Source organism: Macrobrachium nipponense, chromosome 19 (assembly GCF_015104395.2).
Source record: "Macrobrachium nipponense isolate FS-2020 chromosome 19, ASM1510439v2, whole genome shotgun sequence".
NCBI lineage: Eukaryota > Metazoa > Arthropoda > Malacostraca > Decapoda > Palaemonidae > Macrobrachium > Macrobrachium nipponense.
In genome coordinates, this window is record NC_061088.1 from 6,009,064 (window position 1) to 6,036,904 (window position 27,841).

At 34.7% G+C, this 27,841-nt stretch overlaps 1 protein-coding gene across 1 annotated transcript in view; it reads left to right on the forward strand.

The window, feature by feature from the left end:
- LOC135213926 (uncharacterized) overlaps positions 1–27,372 on the forward strand; it is an 81,577-nt gene extending 54,205 nt beyond the window's left edge. The window contains exons 2-3 of the mRNA XM_064248021.1: positions 24,121–24,296; positions 27,101–27,372. Of these exons, the coding sequence (XP_064104091.1) occupies positions 24,121–24,296; positions 27,101–27,263 (339 nt within the window). The 3' untranslated portion in view covers positions 27,264–27,372. The remainder of the gene's footprint in view (positions 1–24,120; positions 24,297–27,100) is intronic.
- Positions 27,373–27,841: the final 469 nt, after the last annotated feature.

Here is a 27,841-nt window from a genome sequence, read left to right on the forward strand (position 1 = left end):
CAGGATTTTCTCTCTCTCTCTCTCCTCTCTCTCTCTCTCTCTCTCTCTCTCTCTCTCTCTCTCATTTTTTTTATGTTAATATTTTGGTTAATGAATTAGTGTCTGTAAAAAAAATACGGGGGACTAGTGATGGGAATACATTCCTCTCTCCTCTCTCTCTCTCTCGCTCTCTCTCTCTCTCTCTCTCTCTCTCTCTCTCTCTCGCTCGTGCAACAGGATGCCTTCAACCTAATTTTGGGACATATCTTGTGCTGGTCTTACACCACTAACAGCAGTGAGGTGTTTAAAGGTTAGTATACCCCTTATCAAAATCGGATCAAAGGCTACTCGATATCTGAGGTCAAAGTTGACCAGATCAGATTGGGTGTGAAGAGAGTTAGGATCAAGAAATATCTCTCGGCTGAATTGCTCTTCTTTGAAAGTCAACATTAGCTTGCTTAATATCATATAACATCCTTTTTCACTGTCCTGGTCATCTATTCAGGTTTAATTGCTAGTGTATGAGAGATTTATGATCTATTCTAATGTTGTAACGTTTTGGTTAAATGCGTTGGTAATTACCAGGTGTAGCGAAGGACGAGGCTGTTTACATTTTGCTAATTTTTGGCTAGTGGGTGCACAGAGGGGAGGGGGTTTTGTATGGGCCAGGGAGAGGGGTGCGAGAATTTCTCTAAATTTTGACAGGTGAAATTCATAAAAATAAATGCAGTAATTATCCTATTGCCTGCTGTATCTTCTTTCAGCTAAAAAAAGTATTATTTGGGAGTATGAATTTCAAGTCGATGGCCCTTGTAGGCTTGTTCCTTATAAATAAGGGTTTAGGTTTAAGTTTGAATAATAATAATAATAATAATAATAATAATAATAATAATAATAATAATAATAATAATAATAATAATAATAATAATAATAATACGAAAAACAACAATATTAAGATTTCCGTGAATAATAATAATAATAATAATATTAATAATAATAATAATAATAACAATAATAATAATAATAATTAGTTCAATGTTAAAAATTGAGTGTAACATCTACCACTACCTCCCTGGCATTTGATTGAATTTCCTGCCTAAGCCTATGCCACTCATTCTTGTCTAGCCTTTCGTCACAGTGATACCTGACTCAATACGACGCCACGGCTCGACACAGATTCTTGACCTTAGGCCTAATTAAAATGTCGAGTCACTTTCTGGCTCCGGTAGCCGTGTCTTTGTATGTGTGTGTGGTCGAGTTCTCGTTAGTTAGGAAATTGTTGAAATTTAATGTCCATTATTAAAATTGTAGAAAAAAAGAGAAAAAAAAAAATGCGCGAGGAATTCAGACATTTCTGTCAAAGGGCAGACATGAAGAGAATATATTTTTTTAATATATTTTTTTCACATACTCCACACACACTCTTTTTATATATATATATATATATATATATATATATATATATATATATATATATATATATATAATGTAAATCACATATCTGTATATATATACATACATACATACATATATATATATATATATATATATATATATATATATATATATATACATATATATACAACTATATATTATATTTATATATATAGATATAACTGTATGTATATTATATCTATATATATATATATATATATATATATATATATATATATAAGTATATATACATATATATAAATATAAATACTTATGTATATATATATATATATATATATATATATATATATATATATATATATATATATATATATATATATATATATATATATATTGACAGGAATCCTTAAGACGTCTGGAAGTACGGGAACAGGGATCAGCGACAGAATTCCAAAGCTGGGCAGTACCAGGGAAAAAGCGACCGATAAACAAAGTGGCTCCTCCCAAAAATAAGAAAAAATAAAAAACAAATATCCTTTAAAAAAATGGTAGGACAAAGATCTGTTTCATTCAATGTTATTGCTTAGTAAAGAAGAGAAAACTAAAGCAATAATAACAAAAACTAGGAATCGAATGGTTAGCGAGAGAGAGAGGAGAGAGAGAGAGAGAGAGAGAGAGAGAGAGAGAGAGAGCGGGACACACATACCAAACGTCATTTTTAGCCACCTGAACTTTAAAAACCTGGCTTCCTACTATGGCATTCCGCGGTGGTAGGGTTTTTTTTTTTTTTTATCCTTTCTTCAATTCTTTTTCTCCCCTTTCTTTTTTGTTCCTCGGTCAGGTTCACAAGGTTCGTAACCCTTCATTAACCGCTTGAAAAGGCTATTTATTTGGCATGTCTCTTTACCGTGCGGAGATAATAGACGAGGGTTAATGGCACATTAACTTGATATAGCGCAGCCTACCTGATACAGACGCAAACGACTTCCATCTTTATCGTCGGTCTCTTGATGGTTCAAATTTACTTGCTGGTGCTTCCAGGCCGGAAGCTTGCTTGGATATTTGATTATGTGTTCGGTTTGTTAAGTGAAAATGCGCGTGTTTCGAGTCGAATAATAATAATAATAATAATAATAATAATAATAATATAATAATAATAATAATAATAATAATAATGGCTACAGAGGGGAGAGCTAAAGAAGGAAACTGAAAGGAATGATAGCGGCACAAGATCAGGCCCTAAGAACCAGATATATTCAAAGAACGATAGACGGAAATAACATCTCTCCCATTTGTAGGAAGTGCAATACGGAAAATGAAACCATAAACCACATAGCAAGCGAATGCCCGGCACTTGCACAGAACCAGTACAAAAAGAGGCATGATTCAGTGGCAAAAGCCCATCCACGGAGCCTGTGCAAGAAACATCAGCTACCTTGCAGTAATAAGTGGTAAGAGCACCAACCAGAGGGAGGGAGTGATAGAAAACGATCAGGCAAAGATCCTCTGGGACTATGGTATCAGAACGGATATGGGTGACACGTGCAAATAGACCAGACGTGACGTGATTGACAAAGTCAAGAAGAAAGTATCACTCATTGATGTCGCAATACCATGGACACCAGAGTTGAAGAAGAGAAAGAGATGGAAAAAAAAATGGATAAGTATCAAGATCTGAAAATAGAAATAGAAGAATATGGGATATGCCAGTGGAAATCGTACCCATAATCATAGGAGCACTAGGCACGATCCTAAGATCCTTGAAAAGGAATCTAGAAAAACTAGACGCTGAAGTAGCTCCAGGACTCATGCAGAAGAGTGTGATCCTAGAAACGCGCACATAGTAAGAAAAGTGATGGACTCCTAAGAAGGCAGGATGCAACCCGGAACCCCACACTATAAATACCACCCAGTCGAATTGGAGGACTGTGATAGAGCAAATAATAATAATAATAATAATTAATAATATAATAATAATATGGTGGAGGAAGACCTTCACTCAATAAAACCTGTAATAATAATAATAATATAATAATAATAATAATAATAATAATAATAATAATAATAATAATAATAATAATTAATATATGCAGAGACTCAAGGCGATACTCAAGTCAAAACTCAACGCCGGAAATATGATAAAAGCCATAAACACATGGGCAGTGCCAGTAATCAGATACAGCGCAGGAATAGTGGAATGGACGAAGGCAGAACTCCGCAGCATAGATCAGTTAAAACCAGGAAACAAATGACAATACACAAAGCACTACACCCAAGAGCAAATACGGACAGACTATACATAACACGAAAGGAAGGAGGAGAGGACTACAAAGTATAGAGGACTGCGCCAACATCGAAAACAGAGCACTGGGGCAATATCTGAAAACCAGTGAAGACGAGTGGCTAAAGAGTGCATGGGAAGAAGGACAAAAAATAATAAAAGTAGACGAAGACCCAGAAATATACAGAGACAGGAGAAAGACAGAAAGAACAGAGGACTGGCACAACAAACCAATGCACGACATACATGAGACAGACTAAAGAACTAGCCAGCGATGACAATTGGCAATGGCTACAGAGGGGGAGAGCTAAAGAAGGAAACTGAAGGAATGATAACAGCGGCACAAGATCAGGCCCTAAGAACCAGATATGTTTCAAAGTACGATAGACGGAAATAACATCTCTCCCATATGTAGGAAGTGCAATACGAAAAATGAAACCATAAACCACATAGCAAGTGAATGCCCGGCACTTGCACAGAACCAGTACAAAAAGAGGCATGATTCAGTGGCAAAAGCCCTCCACTGGAGCCTATGTGCAAGAAACATCAGCTACCTTGCAGTAATAAGTGGTACGAGCACCAACCTGAGGGAGTGATAGAAAACGATCAGGCAAAGATCCTCTGGGACTATGGTATCAGAACGGATAGGGTGATACGTGCAAACAGACCAGACGTGACGTTGATTGACAAAGTCAAGAAGAAAGTATCGCTCATTGATGTCGCAATACCATGGGACACCAGAGTTGAAGAGAAGAGAGGGAAAAAATGGATAAGTATCAAGATCTGAAAATAGAAATAAGAAGGGATATGGGATATGCCAGTGGAAATCGTACCCATAATCATAGGAGCACTAGGCACGATCCCAAGATCCCTGAAAGGAATCTAGAAAAACTAGAGGCTGAAGTAGCTCCAGGACTCATGCAGAAGAGTGTGATCCTAGAAAACGGCACACATAGTAAGAAAAGTGATGGACTCCTAAGGAGGCAGGATGCAACCCGGAACCCCACCCCACTATAAAATACCACCCAGTCGAATTGGAGGACTGTGATAGAGAAAAAAAAAAAAAAAAAAATAAAATAATAATAATAATGAAAATTTGAATGAATAATAAAAATAAAAAAATAAAAAAATTGGAAAAAAATATTTTAAAAAGAATAAACATAAAAAGAATAAAAACTTTTAAAAGAATAGAAATATGTCTCCTGAATTCAGGTTTATCGGTGTTTATCTTCTGTTCACTCATATATATTTATTTATCACCTTTTCCCATAACTTGTCTATTTCTGTTGGCTGATATCCCTTTGGGGACCACTTGAGTTCGTAGTCTTTTGATTTCCTTCATACGGGTTTTCAGCCGAAGATTCAAAGAAAGATACACAGGAAGGTATTACAGCGTTCTCTGGTTGTCAGTCATACGTCAGATTACGTAAACGAATCTATCACTCATTCTGTCAATCAGTCCTAATGCATATATTGATGATCTGTGCATCTTAATCTTCGGTCGAAGAATATGACTGATTATGCCTCTGGTATCTGTGTTTTCGTAACTGTTAGAATTAACATTAACAGATCTAGTATCTGCTTTTTCGTAACTGGAAGAATTAACGTTAACAGACCTGGTATCTGTCTTTTCGTAACTGTCAGAATTAACGTTAACAGATCTGGTAACTGTTTTTTCGTAACTGTCAGAATTAACATTAACAGATCTGGTATCTGTTTTTCCGTAATTGTCACAATTAAAGTTAACAGACTTGGTATCTGCTTTTTCGTAACTGTCAGAATTAACGTTAACAGATTTCCATAATTTCTTATCGTTGTTAGATATAAATTGCATGTATTTATTCAGTGTTGATGCATGTACAATTTATTGCCTAGGCATAAAATACAGTCTTATTGCAGAAAATAAATCCACGAATCATCTTCAATGTAGTGAATGCGGTATTATCCACAGTGAGGACGTCGACGTATCGTCACGAACCTGAATAATGATAATATAACCTTCGAACTTGTTATCTTATTACACTGGTTACAATTCGATAATGAGATTCATTCATGACATTGTTCATTGATAATGAATGCAAGATGAATAACTGGGCGGATTCGCTAAAATTATGCATTCAGCTCTTGGGTCAGTGACCCTTGCACTCGTGACGAAAGGTGACTTACAAAAAAAGGTGAATATATGAGTTGTAAAACTTTATACAATAGATTCTAGGTTGAACATGAAGTTACGAAAATGCTTCTCATATAGGAATCTGACTATAATTACGAAAAGATTACCCATCTGAGCTAAACCTGCCAAATGTCATGCAATATCAAAGGGTCTACCTGATTCTCTGATCTGCTAACGTAATTAAATACCTCTCTTTTCTACGTGGTATTCTCTCTCAATCGGTAAGGAGACTGGCCCTGTTCTATCCAAGCAAGGCAAAAAAAAAAAGAAAAAAAAATTAATGAAATTTGAGACAAATTCGTCAGGTTTTCCTTGAATTGCAGAGTGATCAAAATGCGAATATTTAAACGCTTTCAATTTGCTGTAATGAATTGCACGTTATGTCATACGTTTGTTAACATCTAAATTAATATCTGTATGTGAAAATAAATTCATTCTTGACGCTTGTGGCAAGGTCTTTCTAAGTCGACAAAGACAATTATTTTAAATTTTTAATTCTATATGATTTATTATTTGAACTTTAATTCCTATACGATTATTTTCGGTCATCAACGCCAATAGTAGATCCTGTTCAAAATCAATGGAATCATTTTGTTAAAAATTCATTATCTCAACATGGAAGACTTCAAAGCTTGTCAATTTCTTAATGACAGAAAGGTATACAGACAGCTTGTAGGCGTTTCCTGGAACTAGACTTTTACTGACATCCTCTGCAATGATTTTCATAAACAAAAAGTAAATAAAAAATAAAGGAAAGAGTATCACCTTCCAGATATTTTAGTAACTTAATGTATGAGTTTCTAAAAATATCATAAACTTTTCGATATGTTCAATTACTTTTTCCTTAGTGGAAAATTGGACTCCAAAACGTTCATAAAATTCGTTTTGACGTTTTCCCTAGTGGACATAACTTCCAAAAAGTTGAGAAAATTTCGGTATTTTGATTTTTTTTTCCGATGTGGTAATAACTTCTAAAAATGTCAAAATATCTAGGTATGTTGAATTTTCTCCTTAGTGGAAATAACTTTCAAAAAGTCAAGAAAACTCCGTATTTTTGATCTTTTCCCCAGTGGAAGTGACCTCAGAAAAGTGATCAAAATATCGGTATTTTCATTTTTTTTTTTTCTCTCAATGGAAACCCCAAGCAGACAGGACATTGTCATAAACTCGAGTCAAAGAACGTTTGCCATTTACAAAAACTCATTGGTATTCTGCAGCAACCCATTAATGCCAGTCTTGCACATAAAACTCCCCCCCTCCCCCCTCCCCTCCCCTTCTCCCCCCCCCCCCTCCCCATGTCTCTGGCCCCCCCCCCCCTACCCTTCAGTAGGGGGGGGAGAGAAGAATGGCTTACAATGGATAAGGTGTCCGGCTCAGCAGGGAGTTAGGATTAAAATGTTACGCATTTCTCTTTCTTTCCTAACCCCCTCCCTACCCCCACCCCCCTTTTCCCCTAACCCAATCCCTGTCCCCCACCCCTACCCCTAATCCCCACCCCCACCCCCCCCTCGGAGGAGTAATAGTTCCTCCCAGATCACCCCAGCCCCATTTTTTTTTTTTTATTTAAACTTTTGCAGTGACCTGACATTTGAGACAAAAATTTCTCTTTATGATCCTTCCAAAGCAGCGCGTAGTAAATGACGAGGTCGAAGAGGTCAGGTTGATTTCAAGGTTGCTTTAAGAGCAAAGGGAGATTCTGTAACGAGTGAGATCTCGCTGTTTGGAATGTGGGAGAGGCGTGATGAATTATCTGCGGGGTTTTTGTCTGGTGTGTTTTCGTGTGTATAGTGCATAGTTCGCGGCAATTTTCGTGTATGGGGCTCAGGAAATACGTACAAAAAAGAGACACATAAATACGAAAAGTATTTATTTTGACATATATGATAAATAACACTTGATGTACAGGATATATTCATACATTTATATACCAGATGACTGGCTGGTAAAAAGTCCACCTTGACACATACATGATACAACAAGTTACCAAAACCTCTCTCTCTCTCTCTCTCTCTCTCCTCTCTCTCTCTCTATATATATATGTATATATATATATATATATATATATATATATATATATGTATATATGTACCACATATATATATATATATAATATATATATATAATATATATATATATATATATATATATATATATATATATATATATATATATATATATATATATATATATATATATATATATATATATATGTGTGTCATATATAACTATATTTGTCAAACATCTGTATACCGGGTACCGGGTACATCAAACCAAACCTACTCGTCTATGCAATCTGAATAATATTAAACGATTATCACTAAACTAAAAAAATATAACCAAAGAATAATTGGCTATATATAAATCCTTTTAAATACTTTCTGCAGAATTATAGATACTAAGAAAATCTAAAAATAAGTAAGAAATCACGAAGAGTAAGTTGGATTATGCCAGCGCGGGTTTTCGCTTTAGTTATTGATGTGTAAAAGTGATTACGAGGCCTGGTGTATCCCAATAGTCTTGACAACCGACGCAGAAAGTAATTGTTTTATTATGACAAGGGTTTGAAGTTATTTCTAAACACTGGCTCTCTTATTTTTAAAAGAATGAAAATAACCATAACGTTTCCTTTTTATGAATAAATAGTTGAACGGATTAAATAAGAATATAAAAATAATATAATCTTAGATTACATCACTGACACAGGAAGACATACAAGCACGGAAGTCGATTACTAAAGTAATAAAAGTGATTTGTGATTTTGCAGATTACCTCGTCATCTCTTTAGTAAGGTCGTCAGGGCACTATGCGTCAATTGTTTGCATCTTTTTAGAAAGAATACCTGAGCTAAGTTATGCAATGCTCATTTGCTTATGCCTAACAGGTCCAAATTGCACGCTCTCTAAAGCTTGCAGATTGCACGATGGAGACCAACATAATTCGGCCAACGTGAAATTTGTCCAAACTAGTTCCAGCAACAGAAAAAAAAAAAAAAAAAAAGATTCCCAAACAAGGAAGTGTACCGATCATTTTCTCTAAAACTTCTCTTTTGCACCAAATCAGCTTCTTTTAGAAAAACCCCTAATTACTCTCTGATGCCCACGTAGGAATTAGTTTCGTTTTAAAGCACGATTCTTTCATCATTCATCTCGGAGTCTTCAGTTGACAGTTAAGTTTGACGTAAAGCATATTGCTTTTATGGATTCAAGGCGTCTTCGACAAGTTTGCTTCCTTTTGAAGCATATATGACTTTTTGCCTGTTAACTGGACCTGGTTGAGAACTGGTTTGCTTTTCAAGCATATTAGATTTTGTTGTTCCTGGGTGACGTCTTCAGAATGCACTAGTACAAGTTTTTGTAGTGATTGGCTTGTGTCATCTTTAACTTGCCCAATAATGAGAATGTTATTATTATTATTTTTTTTTGTCTATCACAGTCTTCCAATTCGACTGGTGGTTATTTATAGTGTAGGGTATTATTATTATTATTATTATTATTATTATTATTTTTTTTTTTTTTTTTTTTTGCTCTATCACAGTCCTCCAACTTCGACTGGTGGTATTTATAGTGTGGGGTTCTGGGGTTGCATCCTGCCTCCTTAGGAGTCCATCACTTTTCTTACTATGTGTGCCGTTTCTAGGATCACACTCTCTGCATGAGTCCTGGAGCTACTTCAGCCTCTAGTTTTGTTTTTCTAGATTCCTTTTCAGGGATCTTGGGATCGTGCCTAGTGCTCCTATGATTATGGGTACGATTTCCACTGCATATCCCATATCCTTCTTATTTCTATTTTCAGATCTTGATACTTATCCATTTTTTCCTCTCTTTCTCTTCAACTCTGGTGTCCCATGGTATTGCGACATCAATGAGTGATACTTTCTTCTTGACTTTTGTCAATCAACGTCACGTCTGGTCTGTTTGCACGTATCACCCTATCCGTTCTGATACCATAGTCCCAGAGGATCTTTGCCTGATCGATTTTCTATCACTCCTTCAGGTTGGTGCTCGTACCACTTATTACTGCAAGGTAGCTGATGTTTCTTGCACAGGCTCCAGTGGAGGGCTTTTGCCACTGAATCATGCCTCTTTTTGTACTGGTTCTGTGCAAGTGCCCGGGCATTCGCTTGCTATGTGGTTTATGGTTTCATTTTTCGTATTGCACTTCCTACATATGGGGAGAGATGTTATTTCCGTCTATCGTACTTTGAACATATCTGGTTCTTAGGGCCTGATCTTGTGCCGCTGTTATCATTCCTTCAGTTTCCTTCTTTAGCTCTCCCCTCTGTAGCCATTGCCATGTGTCATCGCTGGCTAGTTCTTAAGTCTGTCTCATGTTATTGTCCGTGCATTGGTTTGTTGTGCCAGTCCTCTGTTCTTTCTGTCTTTCTCCTGTCTCTGTATATTTCTGGGTCTTCGTCTACTTTTATTAGTCCTTCTTCCCATGCCACTCTTTAGCCACTCGTCTTCACTGGTTTTCAGATATTGCCCCAGTGCTCTGTTTTCGATGTTGACGCAGTCATCTATACTTAGTAGTCCCTCTCCCTCCTTCCTTTCGTGTTATGTATAGTCTGTCCGTATTTGCTCTTGGGTGTAGTGCTTTGTGTATTGTCATTTGTTTCCTGGTTTTCTGATCTATGCTGCGGAGTTCTGCCTTCGTCCATTCCACTATTCCTGCGCTGTATCTGATTACTGGCACTGCCCATGTGTTTATGGCTTTTATCATATTTCCGGCATTGAGTTTTGACTTGAGTATCGCCTTGAGTCTCTGCATATATTCTTTCCTGATCGTGTCCTTCATCTCTTGGTGTTTTATATCTCCTCCTTCCATTATTCCCAGGTATTTGTATCCTGTCTCATCTATGTGTTTGATGTTGCTCCCATCTGGTAGCTTTATCCCTTCAGTTCTCGTTAACTTTGCCTTTTTGTATGTTGACTAAGGCGCATTTTTTCTATTCCAAACTCCATCCTGATGTCCCCAGATACAATATCCTTACAGTCTGGATTAGGGTATCTATTTCCTTGATGCTCTTACCATAACAGCTTGATGTCGTCCATGAACATCAGATGGTTGATTTTGGTTGCCTCTTTTTCTTGAGTGGTACCCGGCATCCATCTTCTGTAGTACTTTTGTCATGTGGAATCATGGCTACTACGAAGAGTAGTGGGGACAGTGAGTCGCCCTGGAAGATCCCTCTCCTGATATTAACCTCTGCTAGTCTTATTCCAGAGCTTAAGTAAGATTGTATTCCAGTTGCGCATTGTATTTTTGAGGAAGCTGATGGTATTTTCCTCTGCCCCATACGTAATATAAAAAAAATATTATTATTATTATTATTATTATTATTATTATTATTATTATTATTATTATTATTATTATTATTATTATTATTATTATTATTATTATTTTGGTAGAAGACCCTCTTTTGTGCAAATGCTGTTAAAAAGAATGGCAGAATTAAGCGAGTTGATTTCATGTATTGTTTTTTTTTTCCTTACAATTCGCTTCTCAGGCTCAGCGATGTTTCTGAGTAACTAGCCAAATTATAATTTTTTGAAAATTCCCAATATGAATATTGGCCAGTTTACTCAGAAAACATCGCTGGGCCAGAGAAGCGAATTGTAAGGAAAATAGAAAAAAACAATATATAAAATCAACTCGCTTAATTCTGCCATTCTTTTTCTTTTTAACAGTATTATTATTATTAGTTTTTTTTTGGTCTATCACAGTCCTCCAATTCGACTGGGTGGTATTTATAGTGTGGGGTTCCGGGTTTTGCATCCTGCCTCCATATGGAGTCCATCACTTTTCTTACTATGTGCGCCGTTTTCTACGATCACATCTCTGCATGAGTCCTGGAGCTACTTCAGCCTCTAGTTTTTTCCAGATCCCTTTTCAGGGATCTTAGGATCGTGCCTAGTGCCCTATGATTATGGGTACAAATTTCCACTGGCATATCCCATATCCTTCTTATTTCTATTTTCAGTCTTGATACCTATCCATTTTTTCCATTTCTATCTCTTCAACTCTGGTGTCCCATGGTATTGCGACATCAATTAATTATTATTATTATTATTATTATTATTATTATTATTATTATTTATTATTATTATTATTATATTATTATTATTATTATTACGGTTTTAATGAAATTAATGGCTATTTCAGCAGCGTTTATTTTGTATAGAAGTTTCTCTATTCTTCTCATTTCTGACTTTTTCCTCTGAACTAAAATTGGCTATCAAAACGCCCAAATGGGGGATTCATGTAAAAAACGTGGCATTTGTCAAAATAAACGCTGCAGCAAATAGCCATTATTTTCAGTAAAACCTTTATTTTTGAAGGTCTTCTTCCAGCATATTATTATTATTATTATTATTATTGTATTATTTTATTTTTTTTTCTTTTTTTTTCTCTCTATCACAGTCCTCCAAATTTGACTGGGTGGTATTTATAGTGTGGGGTTCCGGGTTGCAATCCTGCCTCCTTAGGAGTCCATCACTTTTCTTACTATGTGTGCCGTTTCTAGGATCACACTCTTCTGCATGAGTCCTGTAGCTACTTCAGCCTCTAGTTTTTTCTAGATTCCTTTTCAGGGATCTTGGATCGTGCCTAGTGCTCCTATGATTATGGGTACGATTTCCACTGGCATATCCCATATCCTTCTTATTTCTATTCTTCAGGTCTTGATACTTATCCATTTTTTCTCTCTCTTTCTCTTCAAAACTCTGGTGTCCCCATGGTATTGCGACATCAATGAGTGATACTTTCTTCTTGACTTTGTCAATCAACGTCACGTCTGGTCTGTTTGCACGTATCACCCTATCTGTTCTGATACCATAGTCCCAGAGAATCTTTGCGTGATCGTTTTCTATCACTCCCTCAGGTTGGTGCTCTTACCACTTATTACTGGCAAGGTAGCTGATGTTTCTTTGCACAGGCTCCAGTGGAGGGCTTTTGCCACTGAATCATGCCTCTTTTTTGTACTGGTTCTGTGCAAGTGCCGGGCATTCGCTTGCTATGTGTTTTATGGTTTCATTTTTTGCGTATTGCACTTCCTACATATGGGAGATGTTATTTCCGTCTATCGTTCTTTGAACATATCTGGTTCTTAGGGCATGATCTTGTGCCGCTGTTATCATTCATTCAGTTTCCTTCTTGAGCTCTCTCTCGTAGCCATTGCCATGTGTCATCGCTGGCTAGTTCTTTAGTCTGTCTCATGTATTGTCCGTGCATTGGTTTATTTTGCCAGTCCTCTGGTTCTGTCTGTCATTCTCCTGTCTCTGTATATTTTCTGGGTCTTCGTCTACTTTATTAGTCCTTCTTCCCATGCACTCTTTAGCCACTCGTCTTCACTGGTTTTCAGATATTGCCCCAGTGCTCTGTTCTCAATGTTGACGCAGTCCTCTATACTTAGTAGTCCTCTCCCTCCTTCCTTTCGTGTTATGTATAGTCTGTCCGTATTTGCTCTTGGGTGTAGTGCTTTGTGTATTGTCATATGTTTCCTGGTTTTCTGATCTATGCTGCGGAGTTCTGCCTTCGTCCATTCCACTATTCCTGCGCTGTATCTGATTACTGGCATAGCCCATGTGTTTTATGCTTTTATCATATTTCCGGCGTTGAGTTTTGACTTGAGTATCGCCTTGAGTCTCTGCATGTATTCTTTCCCTTATCGTGTCCTTCATCTCTTGTTTTTATATCCCCTCCTTCCATTATTCCCAGGTATTTGTATCCTGTCTCATCTATGTGTTTGATGTTGCTCCCATCTGGTAGCTTTATCCCTTCACTTCTCGTTACTTTGCCTTTTTGTATGTTGACTAAGGCGCATTTTTCTATTCCAAACTCCATCCTGATGTCCCCAGATACAATCCTTACAGTCTGGATTAGGGTATCTATTTCCTTGATGCTCTTACCATACAGCTTGATGTCGTCATGAACATCAGATGGTTGATTCTGTTGCCTCTTTTCTTGAGTTGGTACCCGGCATCCATCTTCTGTAGTACTTTTTGTCATGGGAATCAATGGCTATGCCTACGAAGAGTAGTGGGGACAGTGAGTCGCCCTGGAAGATCCCTCTCCTGATATTAACCTCTGCTAGTCTTATTCCAGAGCTTGTAAGTATTGTATTCCAGTTGCACATTGTATTTTTGAGGAAGCTGATGGTGTTTTCCTCTGCCCCATATATTTTCAGGCATTCTATTAGCCATGTGTGTTGGTATCATGTCGAAGGCTTTCTTATAGTCTATCCATGCCATGCTTAGGTTGGTTTTCCTTCTATTGTTCTTCATTACCATTTTGTCTATCAGGAGCTGGTCTTTTGTTTTGCTACACCTCCTTCCTTCTTCTTCTTCTTCTTCTTTCTTCTTCTTCTCTTCTTATATTATTATTATTATTTATTATTATTATTATTATTATTATTATTATTATTATTATTATTATTATTATTATTATTATTCAGAAGATGAAACCTATTCATATGGAACAATTCCACAAGGGCCATTAACTAGAAATTCAAGCTTCCAAAGAATATGTTAACTTAATATGACATAAAGGGAATACATTAAGCTTTCATAACTAAAAGTACTATCTTTATTTACTGCAAACGTACTCCTCATGAGATCAAAGAGTTATCTTTTCTGTCCTCCTTTCTGTCTGTCTATTTCTCTCTGTTCTGTTCTGTATACCTCTTTCTGTCTTTGTCCTGCAACCTCCCACCACCATCAAGCAGAAACGTCTATCCCAAAAGGTCACATCATTGCTTCATGCACACATGCAGAGAGAGAGAGAGAGAGAAAAAAAAAATATAGCGCGTTCATGTTTTATAGAAGTTTCTAATTACCAATCCTTAATGGCAGGCCAATCTTCGAGCAGAATTCATATTAATTTCCTGGATTCCGTTTTTAATAATTTTGCTAGAGAACTAGAGAAACTACCTAAGAGTTGGGTTATTCCTGTAAATGCGGAAATGTCGAGGCTTTTCGAAAGGTTAGAGAGGCCCTGGGGTTTGGTCTCGACATCTCAGAGCGAAACGAAAATTGAATATAATGAGCGGGATGTTTTGCGAGCGTAGATCACGCTAATTATGCAAGATAGATCTGGCACGGGGTTCTTCGACTTTAGTATTTAATTTTTTGAATTAGGTTTCGTTTTGCCTCTGTTTCTGTCTCTTTCTCTGTCTCTGTCTCTCTACCTCATTAATTTTCAATTTTCTTAATTTATCTCTCTCTCTCTCTCTACCTTATTATTTTCTTAATTCAACTCTCTCTCTCTCTCTCTCTCTCTCTCTCTCTTCTCTCTCTCTCTCTCTCTCCTTCTCCTTCTTCTTCTTCTTCTTCTTCTTCTTCTTCTTCTTCTTCTTCTTCTTCATAATATTCTTAGATGTTTCACTAATATTTTGGTCACAGAGAAATATCTCATTCCATCATCTATTGTTTTAGTGATTCATATTTGAGAAATAATAAAAACAGAAAGCGAGGCTTGATGTATATTTTTGAGGAGAGAGAGAGAGAGAGAGAGAGAGAGAGAGAGAGAGAGAGTGCTGTGCATTCCCTTTACGTATTGTAAATATAAGCCCAGACGCCACAATGTTTATTTCCCTCAAAAACGTCTCCTAAAGTCTATCTTCCTCAGTTAATTTGCGTCGTCATGTCTCCCTCAAAGCTAATTATTTTTTTTAACATTTACGTCAAGACTTCCAACCAGGACTTTGTTTCCCCCGTCCTACTAAATTTACTTGATTCTTGTGCTCATTTTATTTAAAGACTTATATTTTAAAGTTCACTTGAAAAATTCAATACATATACAATATATATAATATATGTACAAAAAAAAAATCAACAAATATATAGTCATAATATTCTGTATATATCATTATACTTAGATTTACTATTTACATACATACTGTAGTGTATATGTATGTATGTAAATAGTAAATTTAAGAATAATGATGTACATAAAATATTATGACTATGTATTTGTTGATTTTTTTACATATATTACATATTATATTGTATATGTATTGAATTACAAAATGCAAAATGAACCATAAAATGTATTTTTGAACTAAGAGAGAAGAGAGAGAGAGAGAGAGAGAGAGAGAGAGAGAGAGAGAGAGAGAGAGAAGAAATCCTTGTGCCTATTCTACCGAGCATCACTTCCAAGTTTCTCTGCATGGCCAGACCACACAGTTACTGTGTGATGTATACATATCACTAATGCCAAATATGCAGTCTCCTTTTTTGCATCAATAATTCTTTAAATTGTACTTTTTCGTTTTAGTGAACAATTTATCCGTTTTATTCGGTTCCTCCAATTCCAACATGCTCCAGTATTTGAATGTCTGCCATGCGTTCTTTACAGTCATTACTGATAATTTTTTTTGTCGATTAACTTGTCAGGTAATTCAATTCGCCTGTAATACATGCAAATTAACTAGCTCTCTTGTCGTTTGCCTTCTAGGGAGTTTTTTTGTAGCATTTTACAAGAGCTATCGAAACTATCTTCGAATTATTTCCTAACTTTAGGAGTAATTTTTATCCTTACGTAACTTCTCCATTTATACGACTTGGCTACTTCGTTCATTATCATGTATTATTCTTATTAAGAATTGTGATTTATTTTAAGCATACTTTATCTTGAAAAAATGGTCATCAACTTGGTAAAGACGCATGCAAAGAATAGAACGACAATCTGATTCGAAAACTAAACATAAATACAACAAAGTGACACATGAGGTCACCTTGTTTCAGATTTGAATAAACTAAAACTTCACTTTCTTCCTACTTTATTCTTCAATAAGGGACGAGGAATAGTTTCTCTAGTTAATTTTTATAGCAATAATTCCTCTTCTTTAATTTCTATAATGAAATAACAGGGCAACTTGATGAATAACAAAATGTTGTGAATCACAATTAATACTCAGTTTCTTTAGTTAATTGTTATAGCAATAATTCCTGTTCTTTAATGTTCATATAAATGAAATAACAGAACAACTTGAATAACAGAATGTTGTGACTCACAGTTTAATACTCAGTGAATGTTATAAAAATAGGCCTAAGGTGAATGTTATAGGGCTGAAAATTTTGGTCACAAGCTTTCGTCTGAATGTTATAAAAATAGGCCTAATGGAAATGTTATGAAAACAGGCCTAATGGAATGTTTATAAAAATAGGCCTAAGGTGAATGTTTATAAAAATAGGCCTTGGTGAATGTTATAAGGGAACGATTTTGGTCCTGCCATAATATATACCACAAGTTTTTCGTCTGGGCAGCATACCAATCCGACTAATATTTTACAAGAATACTAAATCAAACCAGTACTAAAAACAGATGATACATCCCCTGAATAATACATATTCGTACGGGAATCATTTAAGACCCGAAAACAACATCCTGTTTGAAGCAGTTACCCGCCTGTGCATCCAATCAGCCCAGCCAGTTCTCGTCTCCTGCAAAAACATCAACACCTCCGAACTCAGCCTGGCTCGCGTGTGGACCCTGACCTCAAGATATTTTAAATGTCTGGCTTCCTATTGCATCCTACGTTGCTCTATATGTCAGAAGTCGCAACTCTATGCTTCAACGCCCCGGTGATCGTATTGGCACCTTCCAATGCCAGGCATCTAGGCGCAGGAGTGATATCCTGCAATATTTCAGACGCTGGTGGAGAATCCTGGATTCAGGATTTATCTGAGCTTGTGGGCGTTGCTATGCGCTGTAAATGGAATACCTGTTTTTTTAAATTGTGTCATTTCAAAAGCAAGTCTATGAGAGAAAGCCTTAAGTTTAGATTGAAATCATATACTAAATATTATTCCCCTTTCATCTTATTTTTACGGTTTAATAAAAAAGAATGCTAATATAAAGCTATATTAACCTATGGAAATATGGACATTCGTACGTTCTGCCAACGTAGAATAAGAGGAATTCATTTCTGGTGATTAGAAATTAATTTCTCGATATAATGAGGTTCGGATCCCACAATAAGCTGTAGGTACCGTTGCTAGGTAACCTTTTGGTTCCTGGGAGAGCTGTTACTAAGGTTGTATTCTACGTAATCGGGTCTTACTTGAGTCGAGAGTAATACGTGTTTTGTTTATTTATTTTTTCATTATTCATATAGTACTTTTGTAGTCATGTCTACACTTTATAATACAAGGTACTGTATTTTTGTGCTTTCCATTCGTACGGTAATTAAAAAAAAGAAGTGTTTCAAACAGGTTTGAAACAAGTCTTAGTTTCTGACTTCAGGAATAGATAATTTTCTTCGAAAATCGGTTATTTAGAAAGACGAACGTGACGCCCATTTTCATCCCGTATGATATCTGAGAGATAAATAAATAAATAAATAAAAATATAAAGAAGTAACTCCAAACGAGTTAAATGGAAGTAAGGAAGCTTGGCAAAAGATCAGCCATCTTGTTGCACGATCTGGCAAGAATGCCAGAGGGACGGTGGCCATAACATGAGATTTGCATATCGTATTTTTATGAGATCTTTCAGATCAAAGAGGAAATTGAGAAGGAATTCTGAAGATTATTCACTGGAAATAGGGATAGAGCTGGACTAAATTGTATAAGAAATATAAAGAAAGAAGGGAAGAGTGAACAGAAAAATGCCGATATAGAGACATTGTAAAGGATGGGAAAGTTTGGAAAAGTATATAAACCGGAAAAATGAATAAAATAATAGCAAATATATTTAAGAGAAAGACGAAATGAAAGAAAAAAATTAAACGTCATGTAGATTGAGGCTATATTATTATCATAAAATAAATATCATACAATAAAAAAATATCATAAAATAAGTAAATAAATAAAAAGAACGAGAGAATTAAGATGCATAGAAGCTGGAAATATAAAAAGGGAAACAACAAAAGGACGAAAAATAAGATAAAAATAGAAACTTTAAAACACAGGTGAGAATTAGACATCACGATTCACGAAGAACCAAAAAAAAAAAAAAAAAAAAAAAAAAAAAAAAAAAAAACAAAAAAAAAAAAAAAAAAAAAAAAAAAAAAAAAAAAAAAACAAAGAAGACTGAACAAAACATCACAAAAAGAATGATAACATATAAACCAGAAAATCAGAGCAGAGAAAGAGAGAAAGGAGAAAATATATAGAGCAGGAAATGATACCACAACAGCATCACGCCGAGTGAGTAAACTTCATATATACGACCCCGGAATGAAAACTTAAGATGCCTGAGGTCAGGCGAGGTTTGTGTGTGTGGCATATGACCTCACGAACGTGACTGGGGTCGTGAGTGACTCACGCAATATCGAAGGATACTCACTTCTCAGAGTCTTTGAAAAGACACACACATTTTATATATACACATAGATATAACACTGGAACGACGGAATCGCGCTAAAAGTGTTCCTCTGACGTCATGATTTTGAAGAGGGGAGGGGAGGGAAAGAAGGAAAAGGGAGGGGCTGGGTAGGGAAAAGGGTGGGGGCTGGGTAGGGAAATGAGGGGGAGAAGGGGGAGAAAAGAAAGAAATGTCAAGGGCTGCTGAGAATCGCTTTTGGTAGCGAATTCTCGTGTAAGCATTTTTTTTTTTTTTTTTGCATCAGAAAAAGACCATATTCTTTGGGAGTGTTCCATATGAATAGGTTTTATCTTCTGAATAAATAATAATAATAATAATAATAATAATAATAATAATAATAATAATATAATAATAATAATACTAATGTTGTTAAGAAATTCACAGTTTCGTGAAAACAAATTGTTAAAAAATATCCACAATTATATATTAAAAATATATTTCTATGCAAAAATATAGAACAAAGACTTTCGAATACCTGAACGGTGTTCCTCCTCAGTGTAACGTAATAAGAAAATAATAATAATAATAATAATAATAATAATAATAATAATAATAATAATAATAATAATAATTGAAAGTTGAATTTCAAGTTCAGTAGCCCCTGCATAGTTCCTCATATGAATGGGAATAATTTCTAATTCTTAATAATAATAATAATAATAATAATAATAATAATAATAAGAATGGATCGTTTGTATCCAGTACTGATGCATAAAAGAAGCCAGCAAATATAATAATAATTTCACCTATAATAATAATAATAATAATAATAATAATAATAATAATAATAATAATAATAATAATAATAATCGTTTGATCAGTGATTGATGTATAAAACAAGCTGCAAATTTACTACTACTACTACTGCTACTACTACTACTACTACTACTAATAATAATAATAATAAAAAAATAATAATAATAATATTCTCTTGATGTCAGTGGTCGAGGCATATATCAGGCGGCAAAAATGACACATATCTAGTCATTTTGATGTCACTATCTGTTGGCAATGATGTCAGGCGCTAAGATATATTACGATCGGTTACTAATGACGTGTACGGGGTCGATCTTTGATGTCACGATCTAGTGGCAGCTTTGTCACGGATTGTTGATGTTTCAATTTGGTCAAAAGGTCATATACTTCTTTCCAATCCGATGTCACCATCTTTAAAGCCAGTGATATCAGGGGCTGGTGACGTCATTTGTGTTTCTTGACGTCATGAGTCAGTCGCCTAAAATGTCAGGAATTGATATTTAAATGAAGTTCCAAAACTTTTATATTATATCTCACTGGTATCATTGATTTGAATGCACACTCGTGCGGGTCGTAAACTCGGATTATAAAGAGAAGGGGTAAGCCTAGGACTAAGCTTAAGACTAAGCCTAGGAATCCCTACGAATATACTTAGGATAAGCCTAGGACTAAGCCTATAATTAAGCTAAGGACAAAGCCTAGAATTAAGCCTAGGAAGAAGCCTAGGCTTAAGCCTAGGACTAAGGCTAGGACTAACCCTACGGATATGCCTAGGATAAGCCTAGGACTAAGCATAGGCTTAAACCTAGGACTAAGGCTAGGTTTAAACCTCGGATTAAGCCCAGGACTAAACCTAGGACTAAGCCTAGGACTGAGCCTAGGATTAATCCTAAGCTTAACCATAGGATTCAAGATTCCTTGCTTGGGAAGTACGAAGAGTTATCGCAGGGAACAACAAGCAGTAGAGGTCTGATGAGAGAGAGAGAGAGAGAGAGAGAGAGAGAGAGAGAGAGAGAGAGAGAGATAAGGTGCTAAACAAATCTTTCCCTGGCAGCTGGATGACATTTTGTCAGGCTCTTATTAAGACGACAACATAATTGCTTGTGCGTGCATGTGTATGCGTGCGTGTGTCTTAGAGAGAGAGAGAGAGAGAGAGAGAGAGAGAGAGAGAGAGAGAGAGGTAAATAACCTGGTGGATGGATGACATTTTCTCTGTCCCACATTCATACGGCAAAAAGATTGCGCATGTGTGTGTGTTTGCGTTTGAGAGAGAGAGAGAGAGAGAGAGAAGGGACTCGTTTTCAGACAGCCTACTATATTTGGGATAAACAACAGGAGGGGGGGGGGGGGGGGGGGAGGCGTGGCTGTGATCTCACGAAAGCAGGGATCACTGTGTGCAGCTCATATTCCTATTTTAAAAACGACTGTAAATACTCTTTATATCGACGTTAGTTTCTCTCCGTTGCTTCTGCGAGGTCGCCCTAAAATGGAAACTGAAAAACAGAAGCAATTGAATGTGGGACCCCGATCTCTCTCTCTCTCTCTCTCTCTCTCTCTCTCTCTCTCTCTCTCTCTCTTAAATAGTATGATCCTCTAAAATTAAATAGAAAGGAAATGTATGCTGAAAATTGAAATCAGATGCAAGTATAGAATACTTTCTCTCTCTTTCTCTCTCTCTCTCTCTCTCTCTCTCTCTCTCTCTCTCTCTCAAATATGATTCCCTGGAATGATACTAAAAGCTAATATATCCAAAATAATGAAGACAAATGCGTACAAAGAATATGTTTTGATAACATGGGAACCTGATTTCTCTCTCTCTCTCTCTCTCTCTCTCTCATCGGCTCTCTCTCTCTACTCTCTCCTATCTCTCGTCTCTCATCTCTCTCTCTCAGATATGATCTCATGGAATGAAATTCAGAGCAATTTTAAGGTAAAAGAATATGTTCCTTAAAGAGACGATTTTTATAAAAAAATAAAATAAAATAAAAAATAAATAAAAATACAGAAAAAAAATTCAGCAGTACCATGCATACTAAAACCTTTTTCAATATGTGGGACTCCGGATTTATTATAGAAAAAATAAAAATAAATATTAATTACCTCCATACATTCTAATTTCATTTTAATGTCCGTGACATCCAAATGTCGTCAGTCATAGAATGACAACGTCTTAAAATTCTTAACGTCTTATTTCTCTATTGTCTTTGAACCTGGATTCTTAAACGTAATTTATTTTGTAATTAGAACGTCATTGTAATGCCATTGGTGTCATGGCGATTATAAAAAAAGAAATTCGTAATTATGTTTCGTCTAGACTTGGGCAACTGACCTAAGATATTGAGGGCAGTTAACCTTAGGCATTCTTTATAACTTTATCAAAAAAAGTTAGTTTTTTTTTAATCTGGTCGACGTTTTATACTTGGTAAAAAATGTTACTTTTTTATATGGTCGACGTTTTTCCTTTTTCATGTTTTTTTTATTTTAAAAGATATTAAATTCTTTGGAATATTATGATCTACTCTATTGTCATTCCATTAAAAATACTACTAATAACTACTACTACTACTACTACTACTACTACTACTACTACACTACTACTACTACTACTACTACTACTACTGCTACTAGTATAATAATAATAATAATGATAATAATAATAAAATTATCTAATTATAGTAATTTGTCTGTGAAAAATCATTAATTTCATATAATGACTATTTCAAATGATCTTTGATTTTTACAATAATAATAATAATAATAATAATAATAATAATAATAATAATAATAAATAATAATAATAATAATAATAATACGTCTCTTGTAGCGTCATTGAGACTGAATAGATAAATTGGTATAACACTGTAATATGGCGTAGCAAAAAAAGCACGAGTTGGAGACGAGAGAGAAAGAGAGAGAGAGAGAGAGGAGAGGGAAGAGAACTGAGTGCATTACAATTAGGAACCGTCCAGTTCAACTGACCCTGCATCTCAAAAACTCCTCCTCTTGACCTTTGAATCTGACACTTCCCTGGCTTCAATTTTTCTCCCTCCATTAACAGTCCTTTGGAGGAGGATTATTATGATTTATATGTCCACGGTGGACGTATAATACCTCGGGAGAGATTGTACTCGGTGAGTTATGGCTTAGGAAAAGGGTCCGGGCTAATGCTTGGAGGTCGAGTGAGGCCAAGTCATAAACATTTATATATTTCTGTTTGGAAGATTCGAGATATGAATTCCTGCTCTTGAAGGTTGCCTCTCGCTAAGGACAACAACAACAACAACAACAACAACAACAACAATAATAATAATAATGATAATAATATATGCTATTTTAACTGACCATATGTGATACAAGGAAGGGGAGTTCTTAAAAGCACGACAGTCAGAAATAATAATAATAATAATAATAATAATAATAATAATAATAATAATAATAATAATAATAATAATAATAATAATAATCTAAATGACCACAAATGAAAAAGGGAAGAGTAGAGAGACGATAAATACAGGAAAAACATGCGGAAATTGAGAGATAGAAAGAAATCGAATGAAAAATTAAACATACGAAGACAAATGTCACTTGATAAATGGGCAGAAGGTCAGCTTTTTCCTCTTTTGCATTTGGGTGTTCCAGGCATCCCCCTTAACCCAACCTCTAAGCACCAATGCTCCTTTACATACCCTACCTCTATCCTAAAAGATAAATAAGTAAAATAAAATCTAAATAAGAAATAAAAGATATATATATATGATATAATATATATATATATATATATATATATATATATATATATATATATATCTATATATATATATATATATATATATATATATATATATATAGATAGATAGATAGATAGATAGATAGATAGATAAATAAATAAAAAGATTAATAAACAAGAAAAAAAAAATAAATAAACATAAGCAAACATCTAGTGAATAACACAGAGGTACTAATGTTAGTGTCAACACCACCCCCCCCACAACCCGTCCCTATCCCCCCAAAATAAACATGACATAAATAAGTTTGTATATAAGTAAAAAATCAATTGGCAAATAGACCACAGAGTTAATGAATCTACTTTGTCTCCACAGATGAGTCTACTAAAGAGGTTTTTATCAGTAAATAAATAAATTTGTATATAAGTAAAAAAACAATTGAAAAATAGATCACAAGAGTTAATGAATTTATTTTGTCTCAACAGATGAGTCTACTAAAGGTGCTATTCTCAGTAGCAGTGGTCCTGCTGGCCACCAGCTGGTGTGACCTGACGATTGGTCAGGTCAACGCCAGAGGAGGGGTCGTCATCTCACATTCCTCAGACGACCAAGAGCACTTTCAATTTGGGGAGCCAGGCAAGGCGGTGTTTGGGGCGTACAGGTAAGTGGTATCACACTTAAACAAGTGTAAGTACAATAACTTACTGGCAGAGTATCTTCAGAAAATGATTAGGATTGACGAACATTCTTATGAGCAAAGTCACAACTTACTAACCAACATTTCTTTACAACTTGCAAAAATAATGTCTTATTGTCATTATTATTGTTATGGCCACAACCTACTAACCAACAACTTGCAAAAATAATATCTTATTGTTATTATTATTGTTGTGGTCACAACTTACTAACCAAAATTTCTTTACAACTTGCAAAAATAATGTCTTATTGTTATTATTATTGTTGTGGTCACAACCTACTAACCAAAATTTTCTACAACTTGCAAATAATGTCCTTATTGTTATTATTATTGTTGTGGTCACAACCTACTAACCAAATTTGTTTTACAACTTGCAAAAATAATATCTTATTGTTATTATTATTGTTGTGGTCACAACCTACTAACCAAATTTTGTTTACAACTTGCAAAAATAATACCTTATTGTTATTAATAATGTTGTGGTCACAACCTACAAACCAAATATTTTTTAACAACTTGCAAAAATAATATCTTATTGTTTAATATTATTATTGTTGTGGTCACAACCTACTAACCGAATTTTGTTTACAACTTGCAAAAATAATATCTTATTGTTATTATTATTGTTGTGGTCACAACCAACTAACCGAATTTTTTATACAACTTGCAAAATTAATATCTTATTATTATTATTATTATTATTATTATTATTATTATTGTGGTCACAACTTACTAACCAAAATTTCTTTACAACTTGCAAAAATAATGTCTTATTGTTATTATTATTGTTGTGGTCACAACCTACCAACCAAATATTTTTTAACAACTTGCAAAAATAATATCTTATTGTCATTATTATTGTTGTGGTCACATCCTACTAACCAAATTTTTTTTACAACTTGCAAAAATAATATCTTATTTTCATCATTATTGTTGTGGTCACAACTTACTAACCAAAATTTTTTAACAACTTCAAAAATAATATCTTATTGTTATTATCATTGCTGTGGTCACAACGTACTAACCAATATTTTTGCAACTTGCACAAATAATATCTTATTGTTATTATTATTGTTGTGGTCACAACCTACTAACCATGTTTTTTTACAACTTGCAAAAATAATATGTTATTGCTATCATTATTGTCATTATCCATATTTCTAGGTTCAATATAAGTAGATCTGTTAAAATATCAATTTTTTCTCAGTTACAGCTTGAATTGAGTTTATGTCAAACCTGAAATTTTTCATTTCAGTAGAAAAAGTTAATTGCTAAAGAATATATTTGACGTAACGAATATATTTCCGTTTGTCTCCAGGTAAAAATAATTCTAAATTAGTCTCTCTAGAATGGTATTTACAGGTGAGTAAATCAGGTAAGTTCGTTGGCAGGTGATGCTGGTAAGTGGTTTTGTACTTTGCAAAAAACAGTATTTACAACTTCACTTTGGCATTGCATGTTATTAAGACGGTAGTGGCTCTCGTGAACAGGTAAAATGAATAGCTTCATACTTTTGGATGTTGAAATTGGAAAGGAAGTAAGCTTAAGGCTAAATCATAGTATTATTTTCATAATGTTTTACAGCTAAAGCTTTTAGTAACAGTTTGAACTAAAATTCTAGCAGAAGAACATAAAAAAAAGTTATAATAACTACGTATACCATTATTAATCAACATAAAACAAATGATTTAAAATTTCCTGTAATTCAATACTGTACATACATAAATATGTTTAAATAAGTAAACTCCTCGGTAATACTGAGTTGGAGTTAAAATCCTAATAGAAGATATATATAATATATTATAATAAATATATATATATAGATATTATATATAATATATATATATATATGTGCTGTGTGTGTAAATTACATACATTACATTAATTATATATTACATAATACATACACATATAATATATAATATTATATTATAGATATATATAATATATAATAATATAATTATATATTTATTATATGTACACCAAGCCATGTCTTCTAAATATACGTATTAAACTTTGTAAATATACGTGCAGCTGTATCTGTAATTCTGTCCAGGGATTTGTATATTTTTCCATTTCAGTCGAATCCTCTAAATATAAATACTAAACTTTTTTAAATATTTACACACACAGCTGTGTTTGTAGATTCTGCTGAATATCTGTAAATATCCATTTCAGCTGAATGTTCCACACACATATATATTATACTGTAAATTTATATCTAGCTATATCTCCGGAGTCCGTCTAAAGATTTGTATATTTTTATTTTAGCTGAGTCTTTAACACACAAAAATATTCAAACTGTAAATATACGTTCAGCTGCATATACAGCATCTGCTGAAGATTGTATATATGTATTACATCTGAATCTTCCATATATACGTGTATATATGTATTTATTGGGCTGCTAATAAACAGTATGCTGTATCTACAGACTCTGTTGAAGATACATGTACCTCCATTTCAGCCTGATCTGCAGATCACACCTATATATGTAAATTTCCTTTTCAACTGAACATTACAAATTCAACCCAATGGCAATATCAACGCCTACGTCACACAGTCCATTACATACTTTTTTACCCAAAGGCAATATCAAAGTCTACGTCACAGTCCAATCAATACTTTTTTACCCAAAGGACAATATCAAAGTCTACGTCACACAGTCCAATGAATACTTTTTTTTACCCAAAGGCAATATCACCGTCTACGTTACACAGTCCTTTGAATGCTATCTGAGATACACTAACACCCCTCTCGTGTTTCAGCTGGCGAGGACCCGATGGAAAACAGTACATCTTCAGATACGTGGCCGATTCTGCAGGCTTCAGGATCAGAGGACCCGAGATTCCTGTCAACTCTCAAGGTGTCGCAGCTAATGGCGAACAGGTTAACCCGGAGACGCCAGCGGATGGCTACAAATTGTCGTGATTGTTAAATGAGACAGAGAGAACCACGGGGTGGGAAATACCTTGAACCAAAAAGTGCAAATGTTTTCGTTTCACCTTTTCTGTCATATTATTACGTATATGTGTGCTCATGGGAGCTTCTTTCTCTTTCCTGTCTTGTAAGGAAAATAATAATCTGTCTTCTGTATACAATGAATGTGATATATTTTTTGCTCTTTGACGCTGTTGTTTACGACTTGTGTTTTTGAATTGGTGGACTGAAAATACCTACACCCTTTTTGTACATCATCGTCTTACCTTGAAAGGCAAAAAATTGTCCCTATTCCGTCTTTCGTAAACACTTCATGTGATATGTTTCCGTTTTGCTCTTTGATGCTGGTGTCAACAACGACATATGATTTTGAATTGGTGGACTCGATGTGCTTATACTACCTTCTTGTCTATATACGTGCGAAAAAAAGTAGCTCAAACCCTTTTTGTAGATCTTGAACAGACACTTAAGGCACCATCGTCTCAAGACGAAACTGACATATGTATTTCTATGTTAAAGTACAATATCTTAATTGACATCTGCTACGTCAGTCCGTCCCTGTGGTGTCT